General features: G+C 38.6%; 9 protein-coding genes across 13 annotated transcripts in view; 1 reads left to right on the plus strand and 8 right to left on the minus strand.

Annotated features, from left to right (window-relative positions):
* Nucleotides 1-6,080, minus strand: part of LOC124196773 (probable glutamate receptor) — a 104,707-nt gene extending 98,627 nt beyond the window's left edge. The window contains exons 1-18 of the mRNA XM_046591990.1: nt 5,945-6,080; nt 5,686-5,859; nt 5,430-5,605; nt 5,252-5,373; nt 5,023-5,179; nt 4,855-4,961; nt 4,710-4,800; nt 4,491-4,649; nt 4,286-4,430; nt 4,014-4,231; nt 3,924-3,957; nt 3,772-3,863; nt 3,552-3,700; nt 2,896-3,494; nt 2,715-2,823; nt 398-494; nt 228-321; nt 75-165 (exon numbers count right to left, since the gene is read on the minus strand). Coding sequence (XP_046447946.1) covers nt 3,215-3,494; nt 3,552-3,700; nt 3,772-3,863; nt 3,924-3,957; nt 4,014-4,231; nt 4,286-4,430; nt 4,491-4,649; nt 4,710-4,800; nt 4,855-4,961; nt 5,023-5,179; nt 5,252-5,373; nt 5,430-5,605; nt 5,686-5,859; nt 5,945-6,080 — 2,040 coding nt within the window. The 3' untranslated portion in view covers nt 75-165; nt 228-321; nt 398-494; nt 2,715-2,823; nt 2,896-3,214. The remainder of the gene's footprint in view (nt 1-74; nt 166-227; nt 322-397; nt 495-2,714; nt 2,824-2,895; nt 3,495-3,551; nt 3,701-3,771; nt 3,864-3,923; nt 3,958-4,013; nt 4,232-4,285; nt 4,431-4,490; nt 4,650-4,709; nt 4,801-4,854; nt 4,962-5,022; nt 5,180-5,251; nt 5,374-5,429; nt 5,606-5,685; nt 5,860-5,944) is intronic.
* Nucleotides 45-2,274, plus strand: LOC124197683 (ionotropic receptor 93a-like). Its single transcript, XM_046593216.1, has 9 exons — nt 45-169; nt 239-327; nt 425-506; nt 748-906; nt 983-1,148; nt 1,210-1,427; nt 1,491-1,619; nt 1,723-1,871; nt 1,944-2,274. The coding sequence occupies exons 1-9, from the start codon at nt 56-58 to the stop codon at nt 2,272-2,274; spliced, it is 1,437 nt and encodes a 478-aa protein (XP_046449172.1). The 5' UTR covers nt 45-55.
* Nucleotides 6,081-6,198: 118 nt separating the features above from the next.
* On the minus strand, nt 6,199-8,296 carry LOC124196779. The gene is made up of 4 exons (XM_046591999.1): nt 8,078-8,296; nt 7,864-8,012; nt 6,833-7,799; nt 6,199-6,765 (listed from the first exon to the last, which is right to left on the minus strand). The coding sequence occupies exons 1-4, from the start codon at nt 8,210-8,212 to the stop codon at nt 6,415-6,417; spliced, it is 1,602 nt and encodes a 533-aa protein (XP_046447955.1). The 5' UTR covers nt 8,213-8,296; the 3' UTR covers nt 6,199-6,414.
* A 117-nt stretch (nt 8,297-8,413) lies between these two features.
* Nucleotides 8,414-10,278, minus strand: LOC124196791 (RING finger protein nhl-1-like). The gene is made up of 4 exons (XM_046592016.1): nt 10,257-10,278; nt 9,771-9,920; nt 9,571-9,716; nt 8,414-9,511 (listed from the first exon to the last, which is right to left on the minus strand). The coding sequence occupies exons 2-4, from the start codon at nt 9,906-9,908 to the stop codon at nt 8,698-8,700; spliced, it is 1,098 nt and encodes a 365-aa protein (XP_046447972.1). The 5' UTR covers nt 9,909-9,920; nt 10,257-10,278; the 3' UTR covers nt 8,414-8,697.
* A 418-nt stretch (nt 10,279-10,696) lies between these two features.
* LOC124196792 (tripartite motif-containing protein 65-like) lies at nt 10,697-12,307 on the minus strand. The gene is made up of 4 exons (XM_046592017.1): nt 12,005-12,307; nt 11,774-11,934; nt 10,934-11,680; nt 10,697-10,873 (listed from the first exon to the last, which is right to left on the minus strand). Coding segments are annotated over exons 1-4 (1,032 nt in total). The 5' UTR covers nt 12,128-12,307; the 3' UTR covers nt 10,697-10,872.
* Nucleotides 12,308-12,560: 253 nt separating this feature from the next.
* On the minus strand, nt 12,561-16,258 carry LOC124196771. Of its 3 annotated transcripts, XM_046591987.1 has the most exons (9): nt 16,171-16,258; nt 15,971-16,099; nt 15,725-15,900; nt 15,596-15,632; nt 15,446-15,541; nt 15,275-15,376; nt 14,562-15,209; nt 14,161-14,500; nt 12,561-14,101 (listed from the first exon to the last, which is right to left on the minus strand). In XM_046591987.1, the coding sequence occupies exons 2-9, from the start codon at nt 16,094-16,096 to the stop codon at nt 12,927-12,929; spliced, it is 2,700 nt and encodes an 899-aa protein (XP_046447943.1). In that variant the 5' UTR covers nt 16,097-16,099; nt 16,171-16,258; the 3' UTR covers nt 12,561-12,926. The 3 variants fall into 3 exon arrangements, with proteins under 3 accessions (XP_046447943.1, XP_046447944.1, XP_046447945.1); XM_046591988.1 differs by lacking the exons at nt 15,446-15,541; nt 16,171-16,258 and having other exon boundaries at nt 15,971-16,096; XM_046591989.1 differs by lacking the exons at nt 15,275-15,376; nt 16,171-16,258 and having other exon boundaries at nt 15,971-16,096.
* Nucleotides 16,207-18,039, minus strand: LOC124196794 (chymotrypsin-like elastase family member 2A). Of its 3 annotated transcripts, XM_046592019.1 has the most exons (7): nt 17,892-18,025; nt 17,635-17,812; nt 17,336-17,556; nt 17,094-17,272; nt 16,929-17,021; nt 16,704-16,864; nt 16,207-16,643 (listed from the first exon to the last, which is right to left on the minus strand). In XM_046592019.1, the coding sequence occupies exons 2-7, from the start codon at nt 17,734-17,736 to the stop codon at nt 16,407-16,409; spliced, it is 993 nt and encodes a 330-aa protein (XP_046447975.1). In that variant the 5' UTR covers nt 17,737-17,812; nt 17,892-18,025; the 3' UTR covers nt 16,207-16,406. The 3 variants fall into 3 exon arrangements, with proteins under 3 accessions (XP_046447975.1, XP_046447974.1, XP_046447976.1); XM_046592018.1 differs by lacking the exon at nt 17,635-17,812 and having other exon boundaries at nt 17,336-17,558; nt 17,892-18,039; XM_046592020.1 differs by having other exon boundaries at nt 17,336-17,558; nt 17,640-17,895.
* LOC124196784 (chymotrypsin BI-like) lies at nt 17,774-20,056 on the minus strand. The gene is made up of 7 exons (XM_046592007.1): nt 19,622-20,056; nt 19,441-19,558; nt 19,144-19,375; nt 18,896-19,071; nt 18,734-18,826; nt 18,526-18,668; nt 17,774-18,463 (listed from the first exon to the last, which is right to left on the minus strand). The coding sequence occupies exons 1-7, from the start codon at nt 19,853-19,855 to the stop codon at nt 18,140-18,142; spliced, it is 1,320 nt and encodes a 439-aa protein (XP_046447963.1). The 5' UTR covers nt 19,856-20,056; the 3' UTR covers nt 17,774-18,139.
* A 318-nt stretch (nt 20,057-20,374) lies between these two features.
* Nucleotides 20,375-24,303, minus strand: LOC124196778. The gene is made up of 8 exons (XM_046591998.1): nt 23,984-24,303; nt 23,740-23,918; nt 22,751-23,675; nt 22,401-22,686; nt 21,490-22,330; nt 21,238-21,425; nt 20,637-21,172; nt 20,375-20,565 (listed from the first exon to the last, which is right to left on the minus strand). The coding sequence occupies exons 1-5, from the start codon at nt 24,110-24,112 to the stop codon at nt 22,239-22,241; spliced, it is 1,611 nt and encodes a 536-aa protein (XP_046447954.1). The 5' UTR covers nt 24,113-24,303; the 3' UTR covers nt 20,375-20,565; nt 20,637-21,172; nt 21,238-21,425; nt 21,490-22,238.
* Nucleotides 24,304-24,447: the final 144 nt, after the last annotated feature.

Consider the following 24,447-nt stretch of genomic DNA (forward strand, 5'->3'; position numbering starts at 1 on the left):
AAGAATCGTTGGTTGCAAACAAATACACATTATTCTCTGCCAAAGCAAAAGCTTCATGTCGTATCTAGCATTACCTTTTTTAATATTTTGTTTCATTTGGTTTAGCGTTTCGTTCAGTGACTCCTTGTCACCAACACCCCTCAATGGCCAACACCTCCGCGTCATCTGGGTAATACAAACAATTTAATTTGTATCTTTAGCAATTTGATTAACGGGTTATTTCTTACCCTCGTTTAAGCCTCGATGGAATGGCAACCCTAAAGGATTGTCCGGGCCGCTCAAAGGAGGCGTAGTTCTAGATTACCTGTCAGCCCGCTTCAACTTTACGTAAATTAAATTAAATAACTTCAAAAATAAACGAACTGCAATTTCTCAAATTTACATTTAACAAAATTACCTTATGATTTTGTATTGCATCTTCAAGGTACGAGATGGTCCGAGTGACGGAAAATTGGTTGGAGCCAAGGGCAAATGGTCGAGGACTTTTCAGCTACCTGTGGGATCGAGTTGAGATTTTTTTTTAAACACATAAACTAATTCAAATCGAAAACATTTTCTTGGAAGAAAGAATCGCCGCTAACAATTTCTTGCATAATAAAAAAAAAACACAGCACAAATACTACTTAAAAAAGTGGGGACTTGGGCTGTTCCCTTAAGACAATTGTGGATATCAAAAATAATTAATTCGTCTTCCAGGGTGAAGGCACTTAATTTTAACATGATTTTGTATCGTCCTTTTCATCACAGCAATGCGATTTGTTGCTCCAAGATGTTCTCCCGACATTTCGGCGCCATGAGATTGTGGACATGACATTACCTTGGAATTACGACTATTTCGCTTTCCTCATTCCCGCCCCAGATGAAACAGCCAACATCGACTCCATCATCAAACCTTTCCAATGGCCGGTAACGTTAAAACAAGACGGGAGAAGGCAGCAGAATTCCAGTCGTTATTACAGACCTTACAATAATCACATTTCAGGTCTGGTTGGGAATAATCATTTCGATGGTTTGCGTCATCGCCGTTATGAGTCTAACGCAGCGCTACTTGGAATTTCGATCCCAAAATAAGAGGGGATCACAAGAAATTCCAAAGCAGTGGCTAGGCAGTCAATACCTCTATGTGTTTGGCAACTTGATGTCGCAGGGTAAAATCTCTGATAAAAAAATACAAGTAAATCAAAAAGGACAAATTAATTCTTATAATAGGGGGCCCTTGCACATCGAAACGGTTACCATATCTTCTAATCGCCACTTCGTGGACTCTAGCGGCTTTCATCTTTGTCCAGGCGTACAATTCGCTTCTCTTCTCCTACGTTATCGCGCCAGTCCATCAGCCATTAATCAATTCCGTCTACGACATAGCGGAAAGTAGCGACATCAATCTACTCGCCAAGAAATCGGGGACCATAGACACTTTGTTATCGGTAAGTTTTCATGATTTGAAACTCGCCAGGTTTTTTTTATTGGCTTAAATTTTTGGGAATCAGAATGTGAATAATACAGGCCTGTACAAGAAGCTAGGCAAACGACTCGATGCTCTTCCTAACTCCCGATGTCCTCTTGTGTCAGAGTGCATTCAGCTGATTACACCGGGATCGAGGAACGTTTTCATTGATGTATGGCTTAAACTATATCTTCTAAATAGATGCTTCATACAGAAAAGAAGATAAGCACAGAGACAGAACTAACTTCAAACATTTTTTTTTTTTCAAATCCTAGGCCGCTATTTATCATTTAGACTCGATAAAAGCAGATTTTGAAAAGACTGGCAAGTGCAATCTGCAGCTGGCAAAAAATTATTTCTATAATGTTATTCCAACATTTGCCCTACGGAAAAATAGTCCCTACACTCAAAGCATTAGTCAAGGGTAAGCAAATCAAAGGCAATTATTTTAAAAAACTGGTCGTATTAAAAAAAAAAACTGTTTTCAACCAAAAAGGCTATTGGAGCTCCAGGAAATGGGTCTGATCAAATACTGGGACCTGTGGTTCCGACCCATGCCTCGACAATGTATAGAAACTATTAAAAGCGGCTACACAACCCCGACAAACAAACATACCCCTCTTTCCCTCAAGAACTTGACTGGCGCATTTATCGTTCTACTAGTCGGGTTTTTTCTTTCCCTTTTGGCTTTCCTTTGCGAACAAATCGTTTCAATCCCTGAACGTCACCGCCGTCGACGCAATAAGTTACAACAAATGCCACAACAAGTCACTGAAGGATCACCTAATACTGCTGATGAAGAAGAAAACGAGACAACGAGCCTATAAAGTAAACAGCAGTTGATGTTGACCAATGGAACTTTTGATTCTGTTTGCATTTCTACAAAGGAAAAAGAGTAAATAACCGGAGTAAACTGTTTAAAGCGTTTTCATCAAAACTCAACAATCTGGCCTACTCCTTAGCACTAAAAGGATAACAGATTTTATAGTCCCTTCACAATATTTATCTCTCCATACCTAATGCATTTGATGTTAAATTATTCCCTTCTGCACTCAAAGTTATTATGTGTTGCTGAATTTCTTCTACTTTCCAGCAAGCGGAATGAAAATGATATTTTTCTGGATGAGATTAAAACAAAGAGTTCGATTACCAAGTAACTATCACATCATTGTTCAACTGTAGCCACACTAATAAATTGCTAGTACATCACAGTTGTCCTGATCTTAAATAAAAATATACCAGACAGTATAGAAAAGATTAAATTTACCTGTTATAAGCTGTTTTTCATAGAAAACATATTGGACCCAGCACAATTGGATGGGAAGAAGTCTTGTGTTCTCCAGGTTAACAGTGACAACACAATGCACTGCCCATGACTATTATATGGAAATATGATAACAATTATTATAAAGCAGACACTTGGAACATTTTCAAGTCAGAAATCTCACCCAGAGTTGAAACTTGAAGGACAGAAGCCAGGAAGCTCAGGAAGCTCATTTCTTCACTCTTCAGCACACTAGTACCATAGAACCACAGACAGTCGGCCATGATGGCATTTGGTGTGCAAACCAAACAATCGCCACTAGCGACACCTACCTACGTTTTCTTTACCTAGACCTGGGTGCGGAGTGGGCGCATTTATTTTCCGTGCTTTTGCAATATTGTGAATAAATACACGTTAGGTTTACGTACGAAAGAATGAATCAATTACACATTTAAAGCACCGAGATACAGGTCGAATGAATTATATTAACTACAACGATCGAGTCAGTTTTTCGGCACTAAAACGACAGCTTTTCCCTTCAAGTATCTCAATACGTTGAATAAAAAACGACATGGCTGGGTAAAAAATTTCTCTACTAAAAAGATGAAAAAAGCCAATCCCGACCCGACGGTTAAAATAAGAAAAGCGCCTTGTAAATCTGACAATCGGAGGCTTTTCGGTCCGGTATCAAATTGTCTGACGTCACCACATTTACTACCCGATGGAGGCCAGTAAACTTTCTTCCAATAAATCCCAAGACCTGCTTCCATCATCTGAAGAACCCTGTAAAATTCGCAACTAAATGGATGAACTTTCACTTATAACAAAATAGGTTATTACTTTTTATCTAAGAGTAGTTTTAAAGGGGAATTGTTAGGTAAGGCGAACGCTACGTTAACCTCAAAGAATCCTTGTTTGGCAATACCGAGACGGCAAGTGCCCGATTGACGGACATCTTCATAAACTGCAGGCTCGAGACTCGATTTGTACTGCAAATAAAAATTCCACTATTACATAACATTAAAGAAAACTAGCAAAAGTATTAGTAAGTTGTAATTACTGCAATGTAAGCACAATTCCCATTAACGACGCTGAGAATTCCGTCAACATGCGTATCGATAAGAGTGCCACGTCGTTTACTCAATAGCCCCTCTGTGTAGAACAGAAAGTTTATTAATTTTAGTTGTTTCAATTAATAAGATAAACTTTCACCTCCGATAGTTTTGTAAATCCCATTTGTAGCTTCCTAATCAAAATAAATAAGAATGAAATATAATGGTTTCACATTTTAGATTCACTTACAATAAAAAGAGGATCTAGAGCTGTTCCGCGTTGCACAACCCATTGAAGATGAGATCCGGGCAGATCTTCCAGTCGGTCGATGATGGGCGATAGTTTAGGGAAACGCAGAAAGGAGATTAGGATTCCGACGTAAGCGCTGGCAAACACGACAGCACTCAAACACCAAACAATTCCAAGCAAACGAGGCGAAAATCCAATAGAGGGCAACTTTTGTCCAGCTAAACAACAGGATTTTAGTTTTCAAAGTAAAGTGAAAAATGAAAGGATTTTACATTGACCAATGAGAACTCCGAGAATGAAAAATTGGTTCTTCATTAAAACGGGGCATATTGCGTTGTAACGGGGGCACAAACATTTGAAATAAATCCAGAGTATTACGGGTAGAATAGTCACCAACGCGATCAAAGCAATCCAAGTCTGTTTTTGAAATACGCCAATTATTAATATCGATCATTATCTTTAACTTGAAAGTCATACCTCCAAATGAAAGGGTTTCGTGCAAGCTAATAATCGATTTTCTTCCGCCGGAGGTGGGATAAGTATAGCGGCGGAATCGGCGAAAAAAGCCGTTGAAAAGGCGACGACTTTTGATCGAGAATGGGTGACAGAAAACGGGCCAACACCAATATCAACTTTCTGCGTCGTATAAAACAATATTTAATCGATTAAAGATTTAAAAACTTAAAAAGATCTGACCTGATCAATAATCATTCCAATCATTCCACTCCAACTGCCATTCGGCATTTCTTTACCGAAAGTGTTGTCCTCTGGAAGTTTTAATTCGTACCTGCAAACGATATTTTTAATTTGGATTCAGATAATTTTAAGTCAATTATCTCACGTAAAGTTGTACAGGTTTTGGAGAGCACGAATGATTTCGTAACAATATCCTTTGTATCCTGTGACGGTTTGATTTGAATCCCGCTCCAAAATCACTAGAGGCGAATCCTTTAAATAATTGAACAGGTTAATAACGTGCAAACGATTAAATATTTTGTTAAAAAATTACTTCCAAAAGGGTCAGCCGCAACTTTTTCCCGTTGAGTTGTCGATGCCAGTTGGCACTTTCAGGAATAAGGCCTTTGTGATCGAAACTGACCGTATCCGAGGATCGATTCCATTGGTGATCGTTTAACTGAGCGCATTCTTGTAGTTCTTTGCTCACGCTACAGCTCGCGGAAAATTGAAAACAAGAAATTAATGTCAAGTTTGAACTGCTCTAAATAAAAACCAGTTACCTGAACGGAGTTGTTTGATCCAGTAGCAAACGTTTGATTAACTTATCTACAGTCAAGGAGCAAATATTTTCCTCCAGCCACTTGTAGATGATAAAACTGCCGCAAGAGTATTGATTGGTTTCCTATTTTCAAATGCCAGTTAATTCAAATGTATACCAAGCTCATTAAACTAACTTACGTTTAAGCGGTATAGTTCCAAGCGTTCGATTTTCATATCAGATATTGCAGGTGTTGGGCAAGGTGAGAAATACAGACGGAGTAAAGGTGAAACTGACGACGCAAGCGACTCGATGACGTCGCCAACTTGACAGCGAGTGACAGCCAACACAATTCCATCAAATTCCCTAACTCCACCTATCAAACATTACCACAATTGATTCTTAAAATTTAGAAAATGTAAGTCAAGCAATTATAAAGCCAAGAAAACACTTTACCCAAAAGGTGATGATTGGTATTGATCATCGACTCGTCTGACAATATTTCCAACGTTGTGAAGTTGAGGGATGTCGGACATTGAATACCTAAAGCGTCGTCGAGGACAGAACTCATCCACTTGTCGAGTAGACTAGTCGGTTGAACAAGGTCTAGTCTTTCATCGTGAATGAAACCTTTTGGCCGCCCCATGAAAATTGAAAGAACGATGATTAGTGGACATTTCCATAAACTGATTTTGAAAATAGTAAACATATTTACCAAGTCTGAGGCTGTTAGTCTCCACCATGACGCGGCAAAAAGCGATGCAAATCCAAGTTGTAATAGACGATGGACGATGCATCATTTTCTCAGACCGGTAAGGCCTCAAGGAACTAGATAACTGGGGAATTTGCATTCACGTTTTGCCAAACTTTGAAATTTCAAGCCATTATAACAGAGCGCAAATGCGTGGGCAGACAGTTACTCAATAACTAAACAAAGAACTTAACATACAAAAAAGAATAACATCATCCTTTCTACAGTTAATTGGTAAATATTTGACCATTTACAAGTTTGGCATATCGATCGTCCAGCTGTGTTGGGTCTCACGATAAATGCAACAGTCCACCCCACCCCCTCATAAAATAACACACCCCAAACGGTTAAATTTGAATGATTCTCCGATAGCGCCGTCCAATCAGCCAGCTCTTTTTCATTTTCATCCAACTTGATCTGGATATCATTTCTTGCTATCTGGATTCGAGGGACAGCGAATAATTATTTTCTTCTCCGGATGCTGCGATTGAACTCTTTTTCTGTATAGTTTCGAGTAAGTGGTAATTGTTGAATCGGCCTAAGAGATCCGACGTCGGCATCATCTTCTTGGTGGAGGGCGACGAGTTTTCTAGGATAAAGATGAAACTCCATCCGACAATATTTCGATTTTTCAAAGTCGTCACGAAATTGATTCCAACGTCGTTGATTTGTGTGGCTCTGTCACTGCCGTCCTGATGAGATCTGGCGCTGTGTTTCATGCCTTCAAATAGCTGCTTCAATTCCGGCTGGATTACCGGCAAAAAGATGTAATTTCCCGAAGTTGCCTGTTCAATAAAAAATGATATAATAATACATCTAATAATAACCTATTAATACGTTTTGTATATATACCTTTGAAATTTTATTGGAAAATGTCATGGGAGAATGGAAACAATAGTCACCCAACTTTTGCACAAATGCCGGGTTAAACGTGGGTACGGGACGGATGCAGATGGCTCCAATGGGTTTGTTCGATTGCAACAGCCACAGGTAGAAAACCGACTGACCCAAAAGGAAATTCGGAAGGACAGGTATTTCGGGAAGCAATGAGAAAGAAGGTGCGGGGATATTTTCCATTGCCAGAGAAACGGCTGATGTTTCAGCGATTCCCTGTGGGGCAAATTGATCGACTGAGCTATTCACCTTCTCCATTATGGAATAAATGAGATGCGATATTAGTTTAAAATCTTGCTGGTTTCGGTTTGTCGCCTTCGACGAACGATGACGTCCTTTCGTCAGGCTTCCTAATATTCGGAAACCTTCCTCGAACGAATCAAAAGTTGGAATGGGTTGATTGTCTTGATCGTACAAATGGATGGCGATTTTGGTTTCACTACAGAATTTGAGCTCTGAAACAGATTTGAATGTTTCTTGAAGTTTGTTCTCACACAACTCACGACATTTATTCAAATTCAGAATGAGAGTGTCGATTGTGTCGCCAGATGTCGAGTCCTTAACAAAATTCGCCAGCTCAGGCACGAAATCCCCTTTGTCTAGAGAATCATTTAAATTCTTCAATTCCTTAAGATGAATGTTGTTTTCATCTCTTAATTTTTCAATTTCTCTTTTCACTGTCGTTGCCAATTCCTTGAATAGAGAAAGATCTTCGTCTATGTTTTTTCTCATTTCAACAGCAATAGATAGCTTGTTTAACTGCTCATCTTTCACTCTCTGAAAATCTTTCTTGAGGCTGAAAAAGTCATCTAAATGCTTGACAGTTGTAGTTGTCATGTTGAATGTAGAGTGTTGAGATGATGTGCAGCTGGAGGTGGCAAGGGATTCACACTCGGTACACCATCTTAGCTCCTTGCCATTATCGCTAGTATAAAAGTAAATAATCAAAATTATTGATACTTAAAAATTATACATGTCAAGTTAGTTACCTCAAACTGCTATCCATTACCCTCTGATTTTTACGTTCTTTAAATATGAGCAACTGAAGGGCATATTCATTGGTTGATAAACTATCCGGTTCTTGCCCAAAGGTTTGACAACAGGTTGGGCAAGTAAAGGACCCATCTCTATAGATTTCCTGTATGAAATAAGTTATTAACTTTAGTTTATGAAATTATTGTAAAACATTTTAAGAAGACACACCCTTAGACACAAGATGCAGACAGTGTGTGAACATGGAAGGAATTTTGGTTTCCTACAGTTGGCATCGTATTCGCACCAGCAAACATCGCAGTTAACGAAATCATCTATTGAATTAACATCTTTGGGTGCCGCCATATCAAAGCGTACCGACCAGAGATAAACTAATAAACTAAACGGCAGAGAGCAACAAGTTACCAACTTATCACTATTTACAATGTGTGTGTGTGAGACTGGTGTTCAGACCTCGTCGTCTGCTTTTCAAACAGCGGGAGATTTGAAATTTGCACAGAGAAACACGAACAGAATCTCTTTGCAGTGACTAATGTTTGACTTGAATTAAACTATAAAAATTAGGTGAATGTTTCTTAACGTCAATACATGATACACATAACGATTAAAGTTTTTTAATACGCTAAAAAGGGAAGTCGTCATTTAAGGGGAAACGGGATTTTTGAAAAAATTTCATGAGTGAAGAGAAATTACACACCAAAGTGAAAAAATGAACTAACTGATTATTAAATAAACTGGACAACCAAATAAATTGAAGAGTGGCTTACGCTTCCTGCTAAAAAATATAATACGCAACACAATTAGCTTGATAGAACCAAAATAACATCAGGTTATGGCGAATCTTCTGGAGAGTGAACAATAGCCAGGATTGAATCAATCATTCCTTCAGGTTCTTGAAAACAATCATCATCTTCGTCGGTTTCCAAATCAGCGGAAACAACTGGACATACCGCCTGTTTCTTACGCATTAACGAAAACGCAGCGTGCGACAATGACGCCATATTTCGAAAAACGAGCGGATCTGATGTGTCCTCAGTCAGCAGAGTGAATCCATTTTCGAGAAGTGGACACGTTGGAATGGGTTGATTGTTTTCGTCGAAAATCTTGACAGCAATCCGCATTTTCTTCCTGCTTTCGTACTCGGCGGCGATGGCTGTCGCAGTTTCAAGTGTCGATTTGGACATTTCCAAAGACTTTTTCCATTCATCTTTCATTTTTGCCAAAGTTTCTTCAGTGTTTGAATTTTTCGAATTATGGGATGCCACTTCCGCCAAGAAGAATTCCGTCATTCCATTCTGAGAGTTTTTTCTTGTCACTTGCTGAAAAATCTCCAAACTGTCCAATTTCGAAAGTGTTTCCGCCTTGAGCAGGTCATTTTGATATTGAAGTTCGCGTATTTCTTCCTCTTCAGCTTTCACAGCTTTTGAATAAAGATCTAGGTGGACTTGAATTTCACTAATCTTTTGAATCGTCATGGTCAAATTGTCATTTTCCTCATTTTTAATACTGTAAAATTCGTTCCTCAAGTTAATGAAGCCATCTAAATTCTTGACTGTGTCTGGCTTGACAGTAAGGAGATCATGTTTAGAAGCTGGGCAATCTGCCTGTGCCTTGAAACCACAAGTAAAGCACCAACATTGTTCACTGAAATTATAAAATTATTTAAGGCATATTAAGTTGGGAAAAAAATATGTTTAACTTACAATTCAAACTTTGTCATTTCTTTGTTCAACTTGAGTATGTGAAGGGCAGAGAAATTTGTGGGCAATGTTTCTACTGATTCCAAACTTGCGTAATTGGATACGTTGCGGCAAAAGGGGCATGAAATGGAACCATCCTCAAATATTTCCTATAAAATTTCAAATAATTGATGTAAATAATAATCACACAAATAACTCATTACCCGAAGGCACGAAAGACAGATGGTGTGCGAACAAGGTAGACTTTTCGGCTTCTTTGTTTCCTCATGGTATTCGTTGAAACACACACCACAAGTGACGAAATCATCACCTGCATCACTCTGAATGTTCGCTGTTGCCATTGTTCTTCTGATCTAAGAGGTATTTGATCTAAAGTCACGAAAAACAGATCGTTACAATTGCTAGTTTCACTTTATTTAAAATGGGGGGGGATCTAAATAAACAATTACGAGTATCTCAAAATAACCATACTTATCTAACAAATGATAAACTACACCCCCTCCTAAAATAAGGCCCTTAGCCTTATCTGTTATCTTAACTCGATAATATAAAATAAGAACAGTAATTGGTTACAATAGTTTAAGATTGTATCAAGCGTTTAAAATGATTGCACGCCATTTCTATTGGGTAATAGGTAAATCATTATCTTTTCGACGCCTTAAAGGTCTACTGTAAATTAACCGACTTACAGTCAATGCTGATTACTCGTGTAGAATCGGTGGTTTTTAGATGGCTGCTTTTGATTCAGAAAAATTTTGCTGTGAGCAAATTACAAAAATATTATCGTGATAGTTTAGAGAGCTACTCGAGAAGAACTGAGAAAATGTCTAATAGCAACAGCAGTTGGGTAAGAACTGAAAAATTAGATAAAACGCATCAGCCCTTTACCCCAGTGGAGCTAATCAGATAATGTGTGTAACAAGAAACAAAACAAATTCAAAGTTTAAAAAAACACCCGATTAAAAATTTTGTTGAAAAAGCTAATGACTACAACGGCTGAAAGAAACCTATGCGATGAACAAAGGTTAGTAGAAACTTCTAAATGTTTTGATGCATTGAAATGTGTACCTATGATGATGATATGATATCAGACGGAAACGAAGGTGGTGTGGGTGAGAAAATCGCAGCATTTTAACTTGCTTATAAGTTTATAACTTACGGTAAACGATCAACAAAAATTAAATTGCAATACATCTAATTTCTTGAATGGGGTAACCAAAAAAAGAAAATACAACTGTCGTCCGAAAAATGTTTTCTTCCATCTCAATTCTGGGGGAAATTTCTTTTATCCTTGAAGGAAGTCAATCTGAAATAATGCAATTTACGTCATTAGCATGAGTTAAATTAATAAAGAAATGAATTGTACCACAAAATCGAGCAGTTTTTCGCCTCCTTTGTGTCGTCCTTTCCGAGTTCACATCGAGACATTAAAGAAGACACGACGTGCGACAGTAAAATCAGATCTTGACGTACTAGCGGATCCTTAATTTGGGAGATACCATCCGTTCCATTTCTAGTCAGCAACTGGAAACCTTGACCGAGAAGAGGACAAATCGTGTTTTGACGACCATCTAAATCAAAGATCTTGATGGCTATTTTCATTTTCTTCCATTGTTCATATTGACACGAGAGAGACGCCGTCTCTTTGAGACTTTGCTGGCACGTCTCCAAAGACTTGTCTAACTCGATTTTGAGCTTTTGAACCATTTCTTCTGGCGCTGAATCATCCAAACGTGAAGCTACTTCAGCGAGGAAGAGTTCTGTAGTTTTATTCTGTGGATCTTTTTCACTTATTTGAAGAAGGCCATCCAATTTGGAAACGATTTCATCCATGCAAAGGTTATTTTCATTCTGGAGCTCTTCAATTTGTTTCTTGGCAGCCTCCACAGATTGTGACAGCTCATTCAGGTGCCTTTGAATGTCTTTTCTCATTTCAAGTCCTACAGTCAACTTGATCTTTTCCTTTGTTTTCTTTGATTGGAATTCTTCTCTGAGGTCAACAAAGGCATCTAAATTATTGACTGTGTCTGCCGCCAGATATAGGGTAGAGTGTTTGTAGGAAGCACACTCAGTTTTGGCCATGAAGCCGCAAGTAAAGCACCAATATTTATCACTGTAAAGACATAATAAAAATTGGCATAAAATTAGCATTGTTACTGTAAATACTGAATATTGCTACTGGGACAGTTAATTCCTGTAGACATACCATGTATCTTCCAATGTAGTTAAATCTGCTATTTGTTGATTCAACTTAAGGATGTGAAGAGCATGAGAGTTATTAGGAAGTTTTCGAACATCTAAATGGCCACCAAATTTAGAACTTTGGCGACAGTAGGGGCATGCAATTGCATTGTCTCGAAATATCCCCTTTTCAATTCAAGATTATTTTAACTAGTAACACACCACTACTATAAAAACTAGAATTTGTAAATTTTACCTGGAGGCAAGTAAAGCAAACAGTGTGAGAACAAGGTAAGAATTTAGGTTTCCTTGTATCATCATTGTATTCGTTCATGCAAATACTGCAAGTCACGAAATCGTCTTCGATAGCTGACGCCATTTCCCACTGCAAATGTGCGTTATTTTGAAAAAGATATATCTGGCTAATTGAAAGTTATGTTGACGAACACAAATCTAATCTAATCGTTAAGAAACACGTGGTGAGAGAACTACAGTAGACTAAATTTGATTTTGCAGAATGGATGGCAGAATGATACACAACCGTTAGTGGCGCCACACACGGCGAAGAACAACATCTAATTACGGAACAGCGGGAACGCACAAAAATTATGAAATCAGTTTTAGTGTTGATTCTTTCGTTAAATAAGAAAAAGAAATTACTGTTCATTCTTAACGATGAGATTTAGAATTTATTTTCTGATTTATTTTCAGATTTAATTTTAATTTTCTAATTTATTTTCCCCATTTCTTCACTCATGAGAAATGAAGACACGGTTGACGATAAATAAAAAGAGTTTAAAACGAAATGGATGTAGTACGGGAATTGTGAACGTAAAATGGTGTATGAAGCATTTCTAGGTTTTTTCTCTGCTTTCAAACAAGTATGAGTAAAATAACACAGTCTGGATAATTAGAATAAACCTTAACCTTACAACAATGTTTCGACATCAACACAAAACAGAAAACAACAAGTTAGCGCACCCACTAATTCACAATTGTTACATTCAAGATCAACAGCTTAAGATAACTTGGACAGAGAATTAATTTACTGTTTACTAAAAAAAAAAATTTCTTTATTTCCATTACACCAGCCAACTGCTAATGTTCTTCATGTTCCGCTGTAGAAATGGGATCCTTTAAAAATCCGTCGTTCAGTGAGAAATCATAGGCTTTCCGCTTTAGGCTTCGAGGACTTTAATTGACATTGACGATGTCTTCGAACCATCATCTTTTGATGATGAAGCCGTTGCTGGAATTGTCGGTTGAGATTTGTGTTTCACAATTACATACGTAGAATTGTCTTTGAGCTTTTGCTCCACATTACATACATTAGGAGCAGAATAGTCACATAGAACTTTGCCCGTCTTTTGATTAACCAACAGGATGAAGTCGACCGAATCTTTCCACGGCTGATCAGAAGAGGTGCTGGGAGGTGTCAACGAATTAATGTGGCTTTCTTGTAACTGAGACGACTTCTCACTCATTGCGTGGAGTGAATCTCCCACATGGTTAGCACAGTAAACACTGTTTGTTTGCGCATCACTACTGCACCCGTCCTCAAAACATAGTCTTGTGTCAAACGTACTCGGGCTTCTACTCTTTCTCGAACTGATGTGGGCCTGCACACCTTCAGTTTCCGATTTTCCCTTCTCTTTCGACGTTAAGGAGAGATTCGGCTCCTTCGATGAGACCACGTTTTTGAACCGTTTAGATGCACAACTTTCTTCCGGTACAGATGTCCTTTTTTGTTTCGATCGAGTAGATTGACCACTTGGAGACTCAAGGCTGGATGATGCAATCGGCGAAACAGACATTGTCGCTTCTGTCAACTTTCCGTGTTTTATTACTCCAACTTGACGGTTCAGCTCCTCGAATATTTGTTTTTGCGTTAACATCTCTCCATCGACAATAGGCTGTCCTTGATTGAAGGGTGGTTTATTGGTAGCGGGTGTGGTTTCGATAGGCGTATTTTCTTCTTTCGATTCCGCTATCGCCGAAGATGAAAGTACTGAAATTGATTTGACAACAGACGTGGGCCTTGACAAGGAAGATTTCAGTTGGGATGAGTTTGACTGAATTTTGGCTTTGACGGGGCAAACACTAAGGGTGTCTTGCTGTAGCTGTCGTCCAGTAGTAGTGATACGAGGTGGGGGCTGGGCTGAAGCAACTAGAGTGGATTCTGAGTTTTGAGTTTCTTGATTTTTGATTTTTTCCGATTCTGCATCGCTTTGGGTAGCCCCAACTGCATTTCGTCTTGGCAATGAAGCATTAGACATGGGTTGGTCTACAGCAGGCGGAGCTTGTACCACCACAACGCCTATCACGTAATCTGAATTGCGGTTTTCCTGAAAAGCTAGAAAATAGGAAATGTGAGGAAGAATGGAGATGGTAGAGAATGAAAAAGTTACTTACATGGTTTAACGTAGAACGGTAATTCGAAAGGCAATGGACTCTCTTTGCCCAAAGGAACCACATAAAAGGCTTTAAACCTCAAAGGTAGTTTTGAATCTTGAGCGCCAGCAATAACGGCAAACATGTCCAGGAAGTTTAGTTCATCGTAGAAGAACTTGTAGCCTTCAATATCAGCAGATGTAGCTGGAGTAATTTGGAAAACAACAATGTGTTCGGCAATCGTTTGGTTCGTTTCGCTCACTTTCCGCAAGTAAGCCCAAACTTTTTCGGGTTCGACAGTGCCCACAACTCTTATTGATTTGGGCATTTCCAAGTCAGCAAGAACAGAACGAGTGTCGTCCTAAAAGAAACAAGTAAACCTCAAATTGGTATTGTGTTAATTGATTCTATTTATAACTTACGACCAGACTATCCAAGCCGGCCTTGAAACTCCAGCCTCCGTGAATGAATGTCCCATTCCAAAAATTTCTTTTCGGGTCCGATAGACTAATCTCTTGGTTGCGCGTCATAATATTTCGATCACTCACTTCTCCTGGTCTAGAATCACACCGTTTATCCAATGAAGGGATCATCCTCAATGTGTTTGCGTTTGAAGCTGAACCACGTTTACTGGCATTAGCATTAGCTGATCCCCAATCATCGGTCGCAGGAATACCAGCAATTGTACAACTACTAGCAATTGTTGTAGCAGGCGTTGCAGCAGATGAATTGCTCGCGATACCCAAATAATCCAATACAGGTTGACTGTTAACAATACGTGCATTATAGCTGGATGTCGGAGTATTTCTCGCACCTCTTGAAGCAGTGTTGACACCGGTTGCCCATGGACTGCTGGCTTTGTCTGAAGCTGATCCCATATCATTCTTCTTTTCACCAGAGTCAAAACTCGATGGTTTTGTATCTGGCGTGACTGTAATTGTTCCCTTATCGTCAAAAGCCGACAGAACAGTGTTGGAACTAGGTGCACCGTAAATGGATGCAAGAGAATTTCTTGCACCTCTTCCGCCAGTTGAAGGACAATTGTAAGATAAATGCCCGTCTTGGTTGCACTGAAATATTTTTAGTGAAAAAGTTAATTTTGTAATAGTAATTCAACTGATGTAATGGAAGTTACTTTAAAGCAAGGACGTGTGATTCCGCCACCAGCCCTTCCGCCACCTCTTCCTCGAGTCGGGCCAGTTGGACAATTATAGGACATATGGCCTTCTTCATTGCACTGAAACATTCAAGGCATAATAAATAAGTAACCTTTGCATTTAAATAATTGTTACAATAAATAAGTTACTTTAAAGCAAGGACGTGTGATTCCGCCTCTTCCACCACCTCTTCCACGATTGGGATCAGTTGGACAATTATAGGACATATGGCCTTCTTCATTGCACTGTTAAAGAAAGAGTTATAATTTTACAATTTAAAAAATATTTGAGAACATTACCTTGAAACAAGGACGCGATGGCTTTATATATTTATCACTGTAAAGATATAATTAAAATTAGCACTTTCACTGTAAATACTGAAAATGACTGAATTTTATTGATATTGGGACAACTTTTGACAAGCATACCATGTTTTTTTTGCTATGTTTTGCCATGTTGGAGTTAATCCTGCTATTTGTTGATTCAACTTCAGGATGTGAAGAGCATGATTGTTGTTAGGTAGCCTCTGCACATCTAAATAACCACCTAATTTAAAACTTTGGCGACAGTAGGGGCATGCAATGGCATTGTCCTGAAATATCCCCTTTTCAATTCAAGATTATTTTAACTAGTAACACACCACAACTAAAAACACTTGATTTTGTAAATTTTACCTGGAGGCAAGTAAAGCAAACAGTGTGAGAACATGGTAAGACTTTAGGTTTCCTGGTATATTCATTGTACTCATTCATGCAAATACTGCAAGTCACGAAATCGTTTTCGATAGCTGCTGACGCCATTTCCTACTCCAAATTTGCGTTCTTTTGAAAAAGATATCGCTGGCTAATTAAAAGTTATGTTGACGAACACAAACCTAATCTAATCGTTGAGAAACACGTGGTGAGAGAACTGCAGTAGACTAAATTTTATTTTACAGAATGCATGCCACAGAATGATACACAAACACAACCAAAGCGTTGGTGGCGCCACACACGGCGAAGAACTTTACGGAACAGCGGGAACGTACAAAAATTACGAAATCAGCTTTTGTGTTGATTCTTTTCGTTAAATGGGAAAAAGTAATTACTGTTCTGATTTAGAATTTGCTTGTTAAATTTTGAGGTAAATTATAATGAAATTAATTGAAATGAGGGTCGGAGATAAAAAGGAAAATGAGTGGCTGGCCGATGAATGCGCCATGGTGTGTTTAATCCATGGAGCATAGAAACTGACTCTAGTGTAAAGGATGGAAGGTTTTTTGTTACAATCTTTAGCAAGCGAAAGGATTCCAATTTGTCTCCATTTGCCATTTGAACGTTTGAAAATCAGCGGACTGCCGAGTTCGTACTATAATTACACACGAATCATTAAAAGTTTAAAGAAATTCAATTTTGTGTGATGTTATACGTCGCTTATGATGCATGCTCCACTTCTTCCGAGACCATTGCCTTTGGTGCATAACATACTGTCTTCAATCTCGCCGAAAGAAGCGCTACAATACGACTTGGACATGACAGTGGCCCTCATCTTGTAAAGGACTGCATCATTGGGAAAGTACTCCATTTGATCTGCACAGCGATAACATTTGTTTATATCAGAGTAATTTACGTTACAGAGTTTTATTCGACGAACCTTTAAAAGTTGAACCCCATCCTGCAATGGTGACTTGTTCACCGACGTAATCTATTTCTTTCCAATCGGCCAGACAAACTGGGTGAACAAATCCTAAGATATGTCAATGCCAAAAGCCATGAATGAATTATCGACATAACCTTGAGTGTGACGTTATCTTGATACTTGAGAAGGTGACGACAGATGGGAGTTTAATCAGGGCGATATCTGCGGTCAGCGTTTCCGAATAGTCCGGATGAAAAAAGAAGCTATTCATGTCTAATTCGAGGGATTGTCGGTTAACATCAACCGCCGTTTTATAGTTGTGCATGCCCAGTGTAACCCACATTTCTGCAACTCGATCCCTGGATTCATAAAAAAATCAATCATTAATATCAACTGGATTTGTATTGATGTACACCACTCACCCTTTAATATTTGTCTTCAGGCATTGAGCAGATGTAAGAATCCATTGATCTGATATCAAACTTCCTCCGCAAGTGTGCCTAGTACCGCTCTTCGTGAATATTCGAATGTCGGCTTGCCAAGGGAATTCGATATAGTCTGCCTCCACTCCGACACCGATCTTGTCTTGGCCTTTGTTTGCCTTCGAGATGCTATTGGACACTCCACAAGCGTATTGGGCGTTACCTTTAATGTTAAAACAAAGTTTTTTTTTTCTTATTAGTAAAATTAACCAAAATAGAACTGGAAAAAAGGTGCGCTATTTACCAGGCGGTGACTTAGTCATGAAGAATAAAAAATACATGGACGTAAAGGCCAAAATACCCACGATGAAAACAGGGGCTCGGGAAAGAAAAGCGTACATTCTTGGTAAGTCAGTGAATTAAGACAAATGATCGCTAAACGTCCGTAGTACAATTATTTGTATAGACTTGAGTAGACTGGGTCAGTGCAATCACAGGAAAGTAACGTTTTAATTTCGTTATCTATTGGCACAAAGTTTTAAAAAAAATTACTTACGGAGGAATATGCGTGTGTAGACCTGGACAACACAAATTAGACTGATACGAGTAGCTAGGGAAAGGTTGTGTTTAAGCCAATTTATCTCGCATATAAATGCCAAGCCAGTTCCCAAGGTATTACACGACGTCATGGTGTAACTAAATTACAACTTGAAAATGCCAACAAATTTTAATGGTTTGGGTCAATTGGCATTCACAGACAGTCGCGTGGTGGTGAAATAAATTAACAACACCATCATAAGTCATTTAACTTGATAGCAATTTATCGCCCCCTACAAAACTGAACGCAAAACTAAAAATAATTAGAGATACAGATAAAAAGGCGTACGTGTGGGGACCAGACGAATACGGGCTGGTTGTGGGAACGGGAGTTGAAGTGACGGTTGGAGGTGAATTTGTAGGGGCCGTGGGTACAATGACGCCCTGGATCCACGATGAATAGGAGCTGATCCTGGTGTAGCCACTAGGAAAATTCTTCTGGCAGCCTAGGCTTGAGCCGAATGAAACGATCCCAATTTGCTTCCAGTTGACATTGGATTCTTTGAAAATTAATGGCCCTCCACTGTCACTCTGAATTGAACGAATAGGCGTCATCTCTTGCACATCGTGATTCACAGATCAATTGAGCTTACTTTACAAGGCCCACTGCGATTGGCTCCACTGGTACAGATGATTTTCTCTGTAATCATGCCGGGATAGGCATCACTACAGACGCTATTGGAGATGACTGGAACTGTTACTTTGCGGAGCACAGGACTAAGGCTAGCACCGAAACCTGCGGGCCCAAAATATTTTGTTAAAATTTGGTGATTAAATCTTGTACGGGATCTCAACTGTTACCATCCGAAGTGAAACCCCATCCGGCGACGGTGGCAGGTTCGTTGATGTAATCCGGTTCAGTCGAACTTGCAAGGCAGATTGGACGGATGTATTCTAAACGTCAAATCAAAAGTTATCAGTGCAAAAACAGACCAAAATATAAATAAATTAAAAACTTAATACGCGAGAAAGTGACGGTAGTTGAGAGTTTAATTAGGGCAATGTCGTTGGAGAAATTGTTCACGTTCGAGTCGGGATGAACGACGTAATTATTCGCAACGTACATTTTCCGATTAATTTCATCATTCGCTTCATAATTGTGGACTCCTAAATAGACGCTGATTCGCTCCATCTGTTGTCTGTATGAATGGATAAAATACCCCTTTATTTTTAAATAAGCTTTGTATGGAAGATAAAGATGCTGAACCTACCCTGATGTGAGTAAAAGGCAGTGGGCGGCCGTGAGAATCCACTGATCGTTTATCAAACTTCCGCCACAGATTTTATCCTCGTTGTTAGCTATCTCGACTACGAGCAGTGCTTGCCAAGGGAATTCGTTTGGCGCAGTTTCCTCTCCACCAACAATCTTGTTGTTTTCAGAGTTTGATTGCATAACATTTGTATTCGCCACTCCGCATTCGGCATAAGAGCTGTTGTTCTCACCTAAATAAAAACATGATGTTAACAAGCGATAATAAGATAACATTTTTTCGTTTAGTTTTATTTACCAACAAGGATAACCTTATCTTGTTCTGGCGCAATATTTTGGTCCTTTATTCGTTGCACAACATCAGCCCCAGTTACAGTTATCACGGTGTGTGGATGGAATGAAAAGGTCGAAAAATCCTGCCATTGTCAACCGTAATAAAATTATCCCACAACACAAGACAGATAACAAAATGATTTTACCTTGACATTAAACTTGGAGCTGAGGTACAGCTCGTTAGAAGCGACAACTGAACAAACACCCAAAATTGCGGCTACTAAAAGAATGATACCCGCCGGAGGACAGATTCTCTTTCGGAATTTGACATCCATTCTGGATCGTTGCTGCAACTGAAAACTTTGTACAATAATTAGTAATAATATCGAACGACTTGAGCACGGCGTGTAGTATCTTCGAATGAAAGCGATCAGGAACATGCGGGTGGTGTAAACCTTTTTGTGAAATCCTAATGATAACGGATCAATGCATATGACAAGGAAAAATTGCCTGAATGCTGCAATAATAGATTTTGATTATTCAATCGTTATTGCTGTTTCGTACGTGCAAGTCTGTAGAGATAACCAATAAAATTATCTCGGACAGGAGTCACACAAAACCCCCGACAGGCCAACGACACATTAATCAAAAGCAAAGAAGAGTCAAGACGACCTTTCAATCACTAAAAGATAAACAGGAACAACCTACTTTTCTCGGTGTGATCCTTCTTTCGGACAGTACCTCCATCCCAGACCTTTTTTTTTAGTGGAGACTAAAAATGAAAGAGAATAAATCGCAAAATAAATTACCTGAAAAATTCTGTGGGTTCGTCGCATAAAAGAAAAGTGGAAATGTTCTTGTTTTGAAGAACCTAGGCTTTCAAACAGTTAGGCGTTCTGTAGATAAAGAATTTGCATAAAAGATTTACCCGTTACGCAAAATTAGCTGACCAAAATTGGTGTGACGTTAGCTCTTAACTTTATTTGCGATACATCTACATTAAATAACTTGGCGATTGGAGGCAGAAGCGATATGATTACAAATTTTAAACCTATATCGAACATTTTTAAATTAATATTAGAATTGATTGTTTAGTTTTCCTTTCGTGGGTATTGCGGACGGATTTAATCGCTGGAAGTCTAGTTTGAATCTGAAAAAATGTTACATGAAAATCAAAGGTCTAATCATACCGAAAATAGAAAAATGCTAATTAAATAGAACCTTCGTGATCATTTGAAGCGACACCGGAAAGAAGATGAAACAACTCGGAAGTGACCTTTAGACTTTCTTTGTTAATGTAATATGCATCAACTTGTTCGTTCAATTTCTCTTTGCCTGCATCCACCATCGTGCTGTCGTTATTCTTCAATAGAGACCATACTTCAGATGAGAAAAAATGTGCAGGCGGTTTATCACGAGACACCACTTCTTCAGTAGACTGTGTAGCCTTCAAAGCTGCCAATTTGGATGACATGTGAGTCAAGCGCAGAATGTTTTCTTGTTGAAGTTGTTTGATTTCTTCCTGAGCAGCCTCCATCGATACAGTCAGCAACTCCAAATTCTTCCTAGTATGTTTTTCTTTGGCTATAGCTGTTTTCAGGTTATCAATTTCTTTCTTTATTCCTGCTTCTTTTTTCACTTTAGCAAAATTTTCCAAATTCCTGATGGTGCCAACAGTTAGATCAACAGTATGATGATTTAAGCTACTGCAGCTATCAATTGTTTCTGATCCACAACTGAAGCACCAACTTTTTTCTCTGAAAGGTAAAGAGTATATTATAATTATGAACATGTCAAAATAAAACACATTAAGGATTCTTACAGTTTAGTGGATGAAGCAATTTTTTTGTTTAGTTTAATTATTTGAAGAGTGTAAATATTGTTAGGCAGCAACCTCCTTATTAAATCTGCTCTTTTTAAATCCTCAGTTAAACCATTATGTTGAGAAACATTTCGACAGAAGGGGCATTTAAGAATAAACATTGGATATCGATCTTGATTTAGTATTCCCTATTTCAATTTGGAAACAGAGAAATATTTTTTAAGGGGGAAAGCATTCAAATGAAATAATTACCTCCAAGCACGTAAGGCAAATGGTGTGCGAGCAAGGGAGACATTTCGGTATTTTGAGGAGTTCGTCGTATTCGTTCATACAGACACCACATGTCAAAAATTCTTCATCGACCGACCCAATATTTACCGTCGCCATTACGCTGTTTATTTCTCTGTTGAAACTTGAAACCTGAATTAATTGTTACAGGGCCAATAAAAGACATTCACGTCCGTTCTAACATACGTCTCCAGTCAAGACTCAAGGGAAGGGACCACGATCACGATTGCCGCCAGCAGACTATAGTTTCAACCAAAGCGACATTGCCATAATTTCGTAAAGTTATTTTTATTTGCAATTAATTTGTAATTTTAATTGATGTAATTTCCGGCCCCAATCGCGAATTTTCACCATCACACTTCCCACTTCCAGAATTAAAGAAATACGGATTCCATAATCATAAAAAAAATAAATAAAACTATTGCCATTTCGACCTCTATCTATTTTTTTAAACAGATAAAACCTGAAACGAGTACATATTATCCCTCTAGCCAATCAAGCAAGGTATAAGTTTAAGTATTTAAGTCAATTCGGAGTTTGCATAATTCTGAATTTGTCACCATTTTTCTTAGTTTATTTGTCTTCAAGTACTGATTATCAGGCTATATTTGAGTCATAAAGAGTTCATTCTCTCTATGAAAACAAAAACAAAAGTACCCAAAAAAAAACATAAATTAAAACTTCTTTTCGATGCACAATTCAGATCACGAACTCTACTTGTCGGGAGATTTGTTAGCGGATTCTATGGTCAACGAATAGCTGCCCCGTTCAGACTTGCTAGACTGGCTCATGATAGTTACGGATCCTTTTGTTGTGCAACGGATAAAAAAATAAAAAAAAATATAAAAATAAAACGGATAAAAATAAAATAAAACCTTTGGTAGTGCATCGAACGATGTGGCCAAAGAGCTCGTTGTTTGTCACCGCAGGAGCCACTGCACATTTGGGATTGTGCCAGTCTTTCAGCGGAATAATAAAGTTCCAGCCAGTAACGATTTTGTATCCAAGCTCAGATTCAACCATTGCGACTCCAATGGTAGTGTTCGAATCTGCTATTCCCGTCTTCTTCGAATTGGAATCAAACATACTGGGAGCCACAGGATGGAAACCCGGGTGGTAATCCGTCGTCAATGAGAACGATATAAATACTCCAGGAATCGCCTATCAAGAAAAATACTGAAATATTTTAGGGGAAAAGGAATACTTAAATGAAACTATACTGTACTTTGTCAATATAACTTCCAAAATTCTTTGGCGATTCGAAGCAAAATTCTCCCAATTGCTGCACAAACTCGGGATGAAACGCAGGCAAAGGGCGGACATGGATTTCGCCTTGGAAAGTACCCGACTTGTATAATTTCAGGATAAAGATGGACGAATGGCCCATGACGAATCTCTTGCTCTTTGATGGCATTTCAGGAGGCAAAGATGTCGGCAATGCTTGCACAGTACTGACAACAGTGGCAGAGGGACAAGTAACGACGGACGAAGATTTGGAATCACACACTGCTGATGGAAGGTCTTCTTCCATTGAGTTCTTCTGCCGCTCCAAAAACCAGAAAACGGCATGAGACAGCAACTTTGAATCTTGTTGGCATAAAGGACCATTCAATGAAGGGCTGATGGGTTGGAAACGAAACCCGCTCTTTAAAATGGGGTGCGTCGATGTAGGGCGATCGTTTTCATCGTACAAAAGAACTTGAATCTTCGTTTTCCGTCTGCGTTCGTACTCTGAAGCTACCGCAGTTGCTTCGTCAAGTTTTTGTTTGTACACCTCAAACGATTCCGTCATCTTCTTTTTCAGTGTGTCGACGGAATCGCTGGATGTAGAACCTTCTACTAGTGACATCAACTCTGACAAAACCATGTCCCTTTTTAGACCATTTTGTGCTTCTGTTTCTTGATCAGTATCTGATGATTCATATTCTTCCAAGACTGAGACCATTTCCGCCAGACTCAGATCATTATCCTCTTGACATTTTTTGGCTTCTTCTCCTGCAACATTGATGGCTTCAATAATGAGGTCCATTTCTTTTTGAACTTTTATACGTGTCTGAATGGCCAGCGCTAACTTGCTTATTCCAGTGTCCCTGATTTCCAGTAACTCTTCTTTTAATTTTAAAAGAGCATCAAGATTTTTGTTTTTCATCCTGTCATTAAAAATTATAGATCAATGTTAAATTAAGAATACTTTAAAAGTTATGCAAAACGTACTGGGGATACATGAGATCAATTGGATCTGGAACAGCTGATCGCTTGTTAAGTTTAAGCATTTGAAGTGCATAGGTATTGTTCGGCAGTATCCACTTTGAACAGTCGGAGATATCTTTGGAAGCAACATTACGGCAAAAGGGGCATGTAATGGACTTAATAGTGGTACCTTGCACTATCCCCTTTTAAAAAATGTAAGAAAAGTCAATATCTTTACCAAAGTCTTGTTTCTATTTTAAATGCTTACCTGAAGACAAAGAAGACATACAGTATGAGAACATGGCAAGAATTTTGGTTTCCTAATTTCCTCGTCATACTCCCACAAACAAACGCCACACGTGACGAAATCGTCGTTGTCGTCGTCGTTACTTGCCATTTCTCACGGCAGTTCTTTAAAGGCAAAAGAATACCTACGTCTAGTAAATTTTAACGATTAAATGATACCTCAGATTTTAAAACAAACACGTGCAATTCTTCATAGCAACGCATGGAACAGGGCTTGGCTGAAGTTTATGCAACCATGATGAAAGCAACCATGCCGGATATTTCAAAACTAGTACTACTTGATGGGCTGGTGGCGCCTCTATTGGCCGATACTTAAAAACTACTTAAAGTATAGAGGGCCAAGTTGGAATTATTTTTCCATTTCTTTTCTTTTTTTACATTACCATTTCTCATCTTTTTTTATCTTCAATTTTTTTATAAGTCGTT

The sequence above is a fragment of the Daphnia pulex genome, chromosome 7, assembly GCF_021134715.1.
Source record: "Daphnia pulex isolate KAP4 chromosome 7, ASM2113471v1".
Lineage (NCBI taxonomy): Eukaryota > Metazoa > Arthropoda > Branchiopoda > Diplostraca > Daphniidae > Daphnia > Daphnia pulex.

What these genes read in the sequence shown, in the direction of transcription:
- LOC124196779 (XM_046591999.1), bottom strand. Translation starts at nt 8,212, where the DNA reads ATGGCGGCACCCAAAGATGTTAATTCAATAGATGATTTCGTTAACTGC. An exon ending in TCTGCATCTTGTGTCTAAGG is followed by an intron (nt 8,013 to 8,077) that starts GTGTGTCTTCTT and finishes TATTTCATACAG; the next exon opens with GAAATCTATAGAGATGGGTC. An exon ending in TTTCCAATAAAATTTCAAAG is followed by an intron (nt 6,766 to 6,832) that starts GTATATATACAA and finishes TTTATTGAACAG; the next exon opens with GCAACTTCGGGAAATTACAT.
- LOC124197683 (XM_046593216.1), top strand. Translation starts at nt 56, where the DNA reads ATGTCGTATCTAGCATTACCTTTTTTAATATTTTGTTTCATTTGGTTT. An exon ending in AACACCTCCGCGTCATCTGG is followed by an intron (nt 170 to 238) that starts GTAATACAAACA and finishes CCCTCGTTTAAG; the next exon opens with CCTCGATGGAATGGCAACCC. An exon ending in CGAGGAACGTTTTCATTGAT is followed by an intron (nt 1,620 to 1,722) that starts GTATGGCTTAAA and finishes TTCAAATCCTAG; the next exon opens with GCCGCTATTTATCATTTAGA.
- LOC124196794 (XM_046592018.1), bottom strand. Translation starts at nt 18,024, where the DNA reads ATGACGTCGTGTAATACCTTGGGAACTGGCTTGGCATTTATATGCGAG. An exon ending in ATGGGGTTCAACTTTTAAAG is followed by an intron (nt 16,865 to 16,928) that starts GTTCGTCGAATA and finishes ATCGCTGTGCAG; the next exon opens with ATCAAATGGAGTACTTTCCC. An exon ending in GAGCATGCATCATAAGCGAC is followed by an intron (nt 16,644 to 16,703) that starts GTATAACATCAC and finishes GTGTAATTATAG; the next exon opens with TACGAACTCGGCAGTCCGCT.
- LOC124196771 (XM_046591987.1), bottom strand. Translation starts at nt 16,096, where the DNA reads ATGGCGTCAGCAGCTATCGAAAACGATTTCGTGACTTGCAGTATTTGC. An exon ending in TCACACGTCCTTGCTTTAAA is followed by an intron (nt 15,210 to 15,274) that starts GTAACTTCCATT and finishes AAAATATTTCAG; the next exon opens with TGCAACCAAGACGGGCATTT. An exon ending in CCGGCTTGGATAGTCTGGTC is followed by an intron (nt 14,501 to 14,561) that starts GTAAGTTATAAA and finishes TGTTTCTTTTAG; the next exon opens with GACGACACTCGTTCTGTTCT.
- LOC124196791 (XM_046592016.1), bottom strand. Translation starts at nt 9,908, where the DNA reads ATGGCAACAGCGAACATTCAGAGTGATGCAGGTGATGATTTCGTCACT. An exon ending in TCTGTCTTTCGTGCCTTCGG is followed by an intron (nt 9,717 to 9,770) that starts GTAATGAGTTAT and finishes GAAATTTTATAG; the next exon opens with GAAATATTTGAGGATGGTTC. An exon ending in GAAATGACAAAGTTTGAATT is followed by an intron (nt 9,512 to 9,570) that starts GTAAGTTAAACA and finishes TTATAATTTCAG; the next exon opens with TGAACAATGTTGGTGCTTTA.
- LOC124196778 (XM_046591998.1), bottom strand. Translation starts at nt 24,112, where the DNA reads ATGGCAAGTAACGACGACGACAACGACGATTTCGTCACGTGTGGCGTT. An exon ending in ATTGATCTCATGTATCCCCA is followed by an intron (nt 23,676 to 23,739) that starts GTACGTTTTGCA and finishes TTTTAATGACAG; the next exon opens with GATGAAAAACAAAAATCTTG. An exon ending in CGTTCGATGCACTACCAAAG is followed by an intron (nt 22,331 to 22,400) that starts GTTTTATTTTAT and finishes GCACAACAAAAG; the next exon opens with GATCCGTAACTATCATGAGC.
- LOC124196792 (XM_046592017.1), bottom strand. Translation starts at nt 12,127, where the DNA reads ATGGCGTCAGCTATCGAAGACGATTTCGTGACTTGCAGTATTTGCATG. An exon ending in TTTGCTTTACTTGCCTCCAG is followed by an intron (nt 11,935 to 12,004) that starts GTAAAATTTACA and finishes TGAATTGAAAAG; the next exon opens with GGGATATTTCGAGACAATGC. An exon ending in ACTACATTGGAAGATACATG is followed by an intron (nt 11,681 to 11,773) that starts GTATGTCTACAG and finishes ATGTCTTTACAG; the next exon opens with TGATAAATATTGGTGCTTTA.
- LOC124196784 (XM_046592007.1), bottom strand. Translation starts at nt 19,855, where the DNA reads ATGTTCCTGATCGCTTTCATTCGAAGATACTACACGCCGTGCTCAAGT. An exon ending in TGCCTTTTACTCACATCAGG is followed by an intron (nt 19,072 to 19,143) that starts GTAGGTTCAGCA and finishes CCATTCATACAG; the next exon opens with ACAACAGATGGAGCGAATCA. An exon ending in ATCGCAGTGGGCCTTGTAAA is followed by an intron (nt 18,464 to 18,525) that starts GTAAGCTCAATT and finishes CGTTCAATTCAG; the next exon opens with AGTGACAGTGGAGGGCCATT.